General features: G+C 42.0%; 1 protein-coding gene across 2 annotated transcripts; it reads right to left on the bottom strand.

Annotated features, from left to right (window-relative positions):
* Positions 1-201: 201 nt before the first annotated feature.
* On the bottom strand, positions 202-8,862 carry ARL14EP (ARF like GTPase 14 effector protein). 2 transcript variants are annotated; one of them, XM_080404436.1, is made up of 5 exons: positions 8,701-8,862; positions 6,573-6,652; positions 4,271-4,767; positions 3,124-3,254; positions 202-1,679 (listed from the first exon to the last, which is right to left on the bottom strand). In XM_080404436.1, the coding sequence occupies exons 3-5, from the start codon at positions 4,691-4,693 to the stop codon at positions 1,451-1,453; spliced, it is 783 nt and encodes a 260-aa protein (XP_080260562.1). In that variant the 5' UTR covers positions 4,694-4,767; positions 6,573-6,652; positions 8,701-8,862; the 3' UTR covers positions 202-1,450. The 2 variants fall into 2 exon arrangements, with proteins under 2 accessions (XP_080260562.1, XP_080260561.1); XM_080404435.1 differs by lacking the exon at positions 6,573-6,652.
* Positions 8,863-10,092: the final 1,230 nt, after the last annotated feature.

Raw genomic sequence — 10,092 nt, 5'->3', positions numbered from 1 at the left:
AAAGTAAAAGGCATTAAATGCCACTGGCAAGTCTGGGAAGTCTGGCTATTACTCAGTTGTGGTATTGCTCTCTGGAAAAGTGTGTTGCTTTCCCTAAATAAAATCACGATGGTTGTGGTAACTGGGGCTGGAATCCAAAGCCAATGAAAGAGACATCCATTGCAAGAAGAGCCAATGCTTTCACCAAAAAAAGGAAGTCTGTTTAGTTTTGTATCAGATTTAATGAAAAATGCAGTACGAGTCGATGCTCTACTCCACGGCCAGCAGGTGGCAGCACACCCGCAGCCCAACCGCGGATTTCGGCGCTGCAACCTTCAGGACAGCAGAAGAGTCTAAACAAGTAAGTTTTGTACATCCTTATCAAGTAAGTATTCAGAAATCAATGGTTAACACTATTCCTGAGAAACTGACCTAATAAACATGCAGATCTTCCAAGTCTACTGCAGAAACGGGAAATGTATCTAAAACAAATATCAAGGAATAACACTTAACTGAAATCTTAGTAACATTTATAAAATCTCTTTTCCATAGACCTTTTTATAATGTAAAATGTTAATGTTCTGAGGATAGATAATTCATCAACCAAACATAATTTCAATTCAACTATGTTTTTTGTAGAAGTCTGGATACACTTAGTTTGGGAACAGCCACTTAAATTCATTCCAATGTTTACCTTATGAACAAGTACGAAAAAAACTGAAGAGGGCTGTTGGAGTACCAGTACAATTACAGAGTGATAACAAATACAGGAAAATTATTTCAGCTGTGTTATAAAGAAACCAACAAAACAGTACCATAATACAAACTTTGACGTCTTTCAATGCCTCAACAGTTTAAACACTTTAAACAGTAAGGCTTGAATTCATAAAGAGAGCTTGATTTCAAATCCCACTGGACAGCATCTGAACTCGTAAATGCTGTTGAATCCATTTAAGTGAACAGGATTGAATTTATCAGATGTAGCTGGGATACTGTAAGAAGATCCAGCATTTGCTATTACTACTGAAAAGCACTTTATTAATAATGCATGTAAATTCACTGTGAACTTTCATAGTGTTTCACATAAAACAGATTCAAAACCATGAGATCCTGAACTACAGAAGGAAATACAAGGGATACAAGGAGACCCCGGGGCACTCCACAAAACAAGTGTATGACACAACAGTGAATGGCTCTGGCTGTATCACATGAAAATTTTGCACCCTAAAGAGGAGTAAAAGACTGCTCAATGGGAACTTACTTGGGACTGAGAACAAGGTAAAATGAAGTGTGAAAAGACAGTGGTATAATTATTTCCATAATTGTACTGAAAGTCAATGTGAAAGTGAGCACATAAATCATGTGTATTGCGATAAATTCCAATGCGTTTCAATAAACCACTACATGATGATTGCGCTGTATTTAATCAAAGCATGGAATATATACTCAGGATAAATACTGCACATATACACTAACCAACATGCTTATTTTTAATTACTTCTCCTCCTTCTATCTCAATTTGCTCATATAGCCACTTGCGGTCACAGCGACATTCAGCTCCGCACTTGTTGGAGCCACACTTGGGGCAAGCATAGAAACATCCCAGGCAATCTTCATCAAGGCAATCACAGAGGTCCATCCCACTGTAAAGAAGTAGTCCTTGGCTATCGTAGACTTTACTCTTGGCTGGTATAATTTGCCTGTATAATGAAAGCCAACATTTATTTCCATGTTAAAAAAACTCCAATTATTTTGATGCCAAGCTGCTGACAATTGTGGACAAAGCTTGCTTTCTTCAGATTTTAACTCATTGGAACACTTAGTTTAAAAGATATATGTATGTTACAGTATTTGACAACAGTTCTCAGTCCTAATTGTATCGCCACTATAGTGTGTCTGAAATAATTTCAAGAATGGGAAGGTTTTCTTTTTTCAACAGCATGTATTATTCAAGTACTTATGAATATTCTTTGTTTTATGATATCAACTTCAGATTCTCTCTCAGATGTGAAATACTCCCCTAATTTACTTTTCTTTGTTAACATGTGGCTGTAATTCACAGGAGGTTCTGTGGTATCATTTAGGGTCCACACATCCTAACTTAAAAGTATTGTTCATGCTTTTATCACTAACCATCTCTGTAACAGTTCTGTTTAATTGCAGAATCATAGAAAAAGCTGTTTCAAAGGTACCTCTGGAAGTCACCTTGTTTGACTCGGTGCAAAGCCAGGTCAACTCAAATTAGGTTGCTCTGCATCTAGTTCAGTTCTGAGTAGCTCTAATGTCAGAGATTGCCACAACACTTATAAGCCAGCATTTTGCTACATACATAGAAAAAGTTTTTCTAACATTTCAACAAAATTTCCCTGTTACAACTTGTGTACAGACTGAGTAGAAGAAACAAATGGAGGGGAAAAGGATGTGTAGTGTTTGAGCAGATTATCTAGTGTCTGCTTCTGTTTTGTAAGGTTAAACTTAGGTGGAGAGCAGGGGAAAAGTATTAATGTGATCTTTCTTGCACGTTCTAACAAGTATTGTATGACTAGTTAAAGCTGGGATTTCTATCACACTCCTACTGGGACTAGACTGAATTGATCCAAACTTTTAGTGGAAAATGACAGACAAATCAGCTGTATATACCCTTACTCTATAGAAAGCGTGATTTTAAAATCAATCACATTAGAAGGCTATGATTTGTTACCTAGTATTGTCCAACTTGTACACTTAACTTCCTTTTTTAAACAGGAGGTAAGGTCCTAACTTGCACACTTTTGTTTACAAAGTGTAACTACTGAGTTTCTTGAAAGATGACAACTCCAATATTTTAAGTGTAGTCTACTTGGTTCTTCTGTATTCAAATTTAGCCTATTGTCAGAATTTTAGTTTATGCATAAATTAATAGCTTCATTACGATCTGTGTAGTATTGTCATACCTTACCAAATACTTGTTTTATTCTTACTGCCTTCATCTTCTGTTTTATCTCAGTAATGAGTGCTTTAAGATCCTCAAAAACAAAAAAGCAACCCATAAACATACAAACATCCACATAGAAAATGTTATAGTGTTAGAGGGACACTGACCATGAAGGCTATTTTATTGTGCAGTGAAATTTAAAGATAATGTGAATACAGGAAACAGCTCACCTGTCTGAATTAAATGATGCATTTTTTGTTTGCAGCCTTCTCTTTTCCCTTTTGCTGGTCTCAGGAGTTAATTCAGTCTGTCGTCCCGGATTAGCAAACTGCAGAGACTTTAAAGCCTTAGCTGTACGTCCCTGAGTAAAGACAGAAAATCTCATTCAATTACAAATACAAACTTAAATTCACAAGAAAATGTCCAGCCAATCCAGGATATTGCAATAATTTAGGTAAATTGTTGACCTCGACTCTTAAGGACTGGACTTTCCAGGAGAAACAACTTAAGTCTTAAGTTTGTATGCTGGAGAACTGTAGCAGTCTCAAAGCCCAACAATACAAGCTTTATAGTAGCAGTTTCAATCAATGCTTTCAAGTTTCACCCCATCAGTCTCCTAATCATACTGCCATGTAATTGAAAAATACAGTTGGGCAACAGTCCCTGGGCTGAAAGGGACAACAGCTCCTAGAATGCAATTCTGCTTTGCTACAGGACGTATATAGATGAGGTCCTGCCAATTTGGTTGCCCACACTTCTACTGATTACCTGCATACATCTCGAACAATGCACCCAACAATGTACAAGCTGTATCCCAAACTCAGCACGTAAAGCATTATCCTCCCACGCCAGTTCATTACTGCCCCTGAACAAAGACCATGGCCTTCACAGCTCAGACACCACAATAAGAGTACACTTAATTCACCTCAATGCAAGCTCACTTGGTAAGGAACTGCTAGAGAAAGTGGAGTTTTTTATTTTTCACTGAAGAGACTAAACCAGAAGTTTATCTCAACATTCTTAGAAGCAACCTTTGCAGTGTTCAGTTTTAAGCACATGAGCTTGTTTTTTGCAAGGCTTGAGTAACAGCTTAAATATCAGCAGCAGTCTGGTATTTACATAATATATGTAGTTGTAAGTCACCCTAGTAGACAGAATCATTAGAATTTAAAAGGCCATAATATTTAATTAGGGAAGAGGATTTTTTTAAGGTCCTCCAAATAAAGGTTTAAATACAGTAAACTCCCACATATCTAACCGACTGCTTTTTCGTATTTCTATTTAAAAACTCAATTTTTTTATGTAGGACGGTATGAAGCCCAATTCCAACAGCCTGCAGAACTTAGTGAGGGTGGGAAAACTGGTCCAAATACATACGTCTGAATCAAGTTTTCTTCTTTGGCGATCTTCAGCTTCAACATCCACGCTTCCATTTATTATCTGCGTACATTTGGGACAAAGCTTCCAACCAGGTACAAACTGTCTTCCAAACTTGGCACTTAGAAAAGCTGCATCATCTAAGTCAATTGCTCGTAATTTTTTCTTTGATAGCTTTCTGTGTATGTTAAAAGGATCACAACATGATTTTTGTAAGTCTTCAAATCTTTCAATGTAAATTTTTGCATGGTGGAAGCAGATTGTATTGTTCTCTGAAAGGGTTATTCCAGTCCTAAGCTGAAGTAACAGTAGATCAGATGAAGACAGATCTTGCTTAGTCTTGAAGCCAGTGTGGCGGGTATAATAGGTCTTATGGCATTCATTGGTAGCTTGAAGCTGAACTCCAACTGAACAAGGATCCATTTATTTTATCAGAACAACTGATTTCACCTAAAATGAATTCTTTGAAGTCTTTAGTAGTTTCTATGAAGATCACCCTAGAGAAGGCATTAAAATCAATCAGATTTGTGCTGCAAACCTTTAACTGTAAGCTTGACGCACTAGGTTTAAGTAATTTACAAAAAATGTGAAGAAATTACAGCCTTCTAGTCCTGGTAAGACCAAGAATACACTAAATTTAATTCTGGTATTAAACCATGCATCTTGTATTCCTTTTAGAAGCTTTTTTTTTTTTCCCCCCCAGCTACAATAAGCATCAATTCAAAATGTTGAGTCATGTTACCTTCTTAAAAGTGATCTGTGAGGATGGTACAAAATGGATGAATTGTTGCCTGCTCTGGTCACCAGTTTCCTGCCCCTCCCCCCTCTGCCTTGGCACAATCCCTGCTAGTCAAGACCAGTAATGAAGACGGCCCACAAGAAGAGACTGCTGATGGCTAAACAATTCACCCATCCTGCTTCCAAGTAAGTTTCTAGGAAAAAAAGCTTCTGAAGGTAGGCTGCACATGCTCTCTGATGTTGGTTAGAAATTCACATCCAACAGTGCCTTCCTGTGTGTGTTCTTCCCACATATCCCAGGTGCAAGTCAACCCACTCAGAACCAACGTAAGCCTTTTCAAGAAACAGCTTGGGGTGTACACAAAGGTTGGTTCTAGGTGTGTGCAGTTGTTGCAGTCACGTGGCCTTTGCATGCAGCTCTCTCCACCAGAGTGCCCTGTCTGTTTGATGTAAATATTGGGTCATTATTTGAAGTTGAATTAAACACTAATTCAATTACCAAATACAAAGCCAACTACTGCAGTGGTCTCATACCCATGCCAAAGTTTGTAGCAAATCCAGTGCTGGCCCTAACACATCAGAGCCTGAGCCCATCTTGCACAATATTCTATTGCAACATAAAGGACAAATTTCTACCAAAATAATTCACTTGATTTTAAAACCTCTGAGAACTGTAATTACAGTGAATGCAACCTAACTGGGATGTTAACGTTTACCTAGACACTACTCCATGAAGACAAAAATTAGAGAAATTAAAAAGCAGTGTGCTGGTTTTGGCTGGGGTAGAGTTGTATTCCTTAAATTGTAGTTTATATGGGGCTATGTATTGGATTTGCACTGAAAACAGTGTTGATAATTACTGATAAGCAGTGCCTACGCAGACTCATGGCCCTTTCTGCTCCTTGCTCCACCACACCAGCCAGCAGGCTGGGGGTGCACAAGAAGTTGGGAGAGGACACAGCCAGGACAGCTGAGCCCCAATGACCAAAGGGATATTCCATATGATATGGTGTCCTGCTCAGCAATAAAACTGGGGTGGGGGTGCAGCGGGAGGGCTCAGGGAACTGCTGGGTGTTGGCTGGTGGTGAGCAATTGTTTTCATTTGCATTATTTGTTTTTCTTGGGTTTTATTTTCCTCTGCTTTTTTTCCCCCTTCTTTTCTTTTCCTTTTTTTTTTTTTTAATTATTTTATATTAAACAGGTTTTATTTTAACCCACAAGTTTCTTTCTCACTTTTACCCTTCCAACCCTCCCTCCCATCCCACTGGAGGGGAGTGAGCAAGTGGCTGTGTGGTGCTCACTTGCTACCTGGGGTTAAACCATGACACATAGTTATTTGTTCTAACCACTGAACAGGGCAATATGGCTTTTTAATCATTAGAAGTATCAGGCAATTGTATAATGGAAAAAGTCTGGGATGCTACTTTCAATAAAATAAAAGCAAATAGCATCACACAACCTACAGACATGAAATGTGTAAATGTATCCAATACAGAGAAATACGAACACAGCAGTTTAAAAGTTTAACAGAACAATGAGAAGTTAATAGGCTTTTTGAAATTACCCTGAAAAGCAACTGCCTGGAGCATTTTTGCAGCAGAAATCCTCTTGATTGTAATACTTTTCTGAGACAGAGGGGTATATCTGAAGGAGTTACACAACACATTTCCATATATTAAACTGTATGCACAGTAATTTGAAGGTCTTGCATAGGACATGCTATTGTCTAGTGATTTAACTGATCCAAACATAAACGATATGCTGGGATGTACTGAGGCCAGTAAACTTGTTGTAAAGCATAATTTTATATCTGACAGAACTGAGTATAACTGAATAATTATTTTTAAATGTTTTTTCTCAGCCTATCATTAAGCATGCTCCAGCTTTCACATTTAAATTAAAGCAAGAATAATAGAGGCACAGAGTCCTGAATGTAGAAGCCTAACATTATAAACACCTGAATATGCCAAAAAGGGTGTGTCTTTCATTCTGAAAATAAAGCAAACTTGGTTCTGCATTTTGAAAGTTATCTGAAAATACAGACTTAACTATTCATTCTAATACTTACCACTGACTTCTCAGGTGAAAAACTAAATCCTGTATTTTAAAGACTAGAACTAGTCCAGTCTTAAATTGCTAGACTATCTGAACACTTCTTCACTGAAATTTCTGTATTCTAAGTTAGCTAAGGCATCTCCTGAAGTTTTGACCCTGCATAGCTATTCAGATCTGCACTGAAATCAACAAATAAAGAATAAAGTGTAGGTGCCAATGAAGTTTTAAAAAATCTTATTCTCAGTGCCTGCTGAGCACCGAGAATGTGAAGTTTTACTACATAAAAGTTTCAGTGCCTTTGCCTATTTACGTACTTTTACTGCGGTACTGACTCTGAACGATTTTTTTTTTAAACTCCATCTGTCAAACTTTAGCATCTTAGTGAATCACCTATATTCAGAATCTTTTTTTCCATTAGGCGCACAGTTTGTCTTTCAAACTAAGGTAACTGGAACTGTGTACGATAAAAGGTCAGTGCAGCTGAGCTAACATTTTAGCAGCAATTTCGCTAATACCAAATAATTCTGTTCAAGTTCGTCTGTAATAAGCTATGCACCAAGCTTGCTTCAAATGCTAATGTGTACTTTTGACTGATTCCTGCCCTAGAAGGTGGGAGTTGTGTGTGTGGATGAGGAAGGATACTAGGTTAATATTAAGAGTGATCTGAATTTTCAAAATTTGCAGATGTATTAGAAGTCAGAACTCTGGTAAGATGTTCTAATAAAAAAAACCTTGTTTTCTGTAAAACAGAAAATAATTACAACAATGTTTACTTTGCCAGGCATCCATTTTGACAGTTGACTACGCTACCTGAAATACCACTAAACAGAGGGAAAGCACACCAAGTATATCACCATGGCTTGTTCAAATGATAGTGTGCTGGTGATGTAAGTTACATATCTCATCAACTTGATTTGTGAGAATTCTTGGTAGCAGCTTCAGATGCTTTTCTTCCCTCTTCCCCTTGGGAGGAGTACACAGCTTTTTGTCTTTGAATTCTCTTTGATGGAAACAGAACACTTCAACAACCAGATACTAAAATGAAGGCTGGCATTGGCACCTGTGAAATCATTAATAGTGTTTGCCACACCAAACACAAAGCAGAAGACAGTGATGAGGATCAGCACAGTGAAGCGCTTGTGCACAACAGGCCTGCTGTACTAGCAGAGATTCAGCAAAGGTTTTTAGCTTCTTGCTGCCAGTAGAAACAAAGGATGGAGGAGAGTAGAGTTTAGACCAGCAGCTCTGGGTTATAAGAAGCGGACGGGAAAGAACAGTCCAAAAATCGCAGATGCGGCCCCACGTCTGAGTGTGTTAATCTGGCCGTTCAGCAGCTGCACGGCCTGGTGTGCCAGCCCCTCACACCCGTACGGTGACCGCCCCAGCCAGGCCCGCACGCCCAGCACCCGCGGTACTCCAGCACAAAGCCCGGCTGCTCGCTTGCTTTTGCGGAGGGCAGCAACCCCCCTGGCGGCCCGGCGGGGCGGGAGGCCAGGAGCGGGCCCACCCGGCCAGGGCGGGCCTCTGTAGCCCGAGGGCGGCCTAGGCCGCGGTGCCGCCCGTCATCTCGCACCGCCCCTCCCGCTGCCGGCCGCGCCCCCGCGCCCCTTCGGGCGGCAGGAGGCTGCCCCCGGTACCTTGCCGTGGATTTTCTTCCGCCGTTGCGCCGGGACGCCGTTACCCGGCTTCCACGTCGCCCCAGCCACAGGAGCACTGCCCGTGGCGGCCATGAACCGCCCCGCCGCCGGTTTACCACAGAGCGCCGGAACCGCCGAGCCGGCCGGAGCGGCACTTCCGGCAGGAGATGGGAGGAAGGGGAGGGGCGGGGCTGCGGCGGTCATGAGCGCGGGCTCGTGCGGGATGTGCCGCGCGCTCCCCGCCTCCCGCTTCTCGCCCCCCTCTGGGGCGGCCCCCATCCCTCGTGGGGACGGCCCGCGGCAGCCGTGGGCTGGGTTAGGCATAGCCGGGCGAGGGGGGCTCAGCCGCAGCATCGTGGCCCCTCGGAGTGCGGCAGCTTGGCCGGGGTCGCGGCTGGGAGATGGGGAGAGGCGGGCAGCCGTCCTTTGAGTGGTGCTGACTAGCGGTGGTCGGGGCGGAGGGCCGGGGCCCGGGGTTGTGTGGCTTGTGGCTGGGGGCCCGGGTGGCGCCGGGCGGGTGGAACGTGCTGGAGCTGGAGACAGCGCTGGGAACGGGGTCGGCTCCGCGGCCGGGTGGGAGCTGTGGGAACCCTTCTCCTCCCCCGACGAGAGTCAGTGAAACAAAGAGTAACAGGAATTACTCGCTTTAAAATAAAAAAAATAAAAAAAAAAAAAAAAAAAAAAAAAGGGAGGGGGAGGCGAGGGGCGAAATGGAATTATCTGTAGTGAAAAACAAGAATTTTGGAAAACAAGATGTTAAGTCCTTGCAAACAGTCCCCAAGACGCGGCCTTGGGAGGCGGAGCAACCACCGTAAATAGGTCTAGCTGGGGCACCACAAGATAAACTCCAGGAGAAGCAAATTACTCATGAGACCAATCAGAAAATTACTGGAACTATGTGTGAACGATCCCAGTTAGCATGCCAACAGATTCCCCTGGAGCAATGGTAGCCACCTACCAACAAAGCCCATTCCCCGCAGAACATGCACGGTGACAACAGAACGCTGCAAGCCTCGTAAGCACCCGTGAGAAATAAGTGTGAATAAACGTAAACAATTGTTCAGAGCGTGTGAAATGTTGCCCCAGGTGTTAAGAGACGTGCTAGCCTTGCGCGTTTAGCGCCTAGCACCCATCTCGGCTCAGGTACCTCGTCCCCCCGCCAGCACCACCAGCGCCTGTGGATACTTAATGAGGCTAATTGAAATAGGAAAAGCTTTCCCTGTTACCAGATTAGGCCAATTTCAGGGCGTCAATAATTATATATCCCGGCCTCCACCCCCCCAACCCCCCCTACAGTCCCGAAATCAGGACTACTGACGCTGTTACTTATTTAAAATAAAACAAAAAACTTGAAAATCTATTGCTTCGTTTAGGACACCACCCACCCCCACC

The sequence above is a fragment of the Falco punctatus genome, assembly GCF_963210335.1.
Source record: "Falco punctatus genome assembly, chromosome: 10".
In the NCBI taxonomy this organism is placed as follows: Eukaryota; Metazoa; Chordata; class Aves; order Falconiformes; family Falconidae; genus Falco; species Falco punctatus.
The sequence above is the reverse complement of the archived record's forward strand: the minus strand, read 5'-3'. Positions and strand labels throughout refer to the sequence as shown.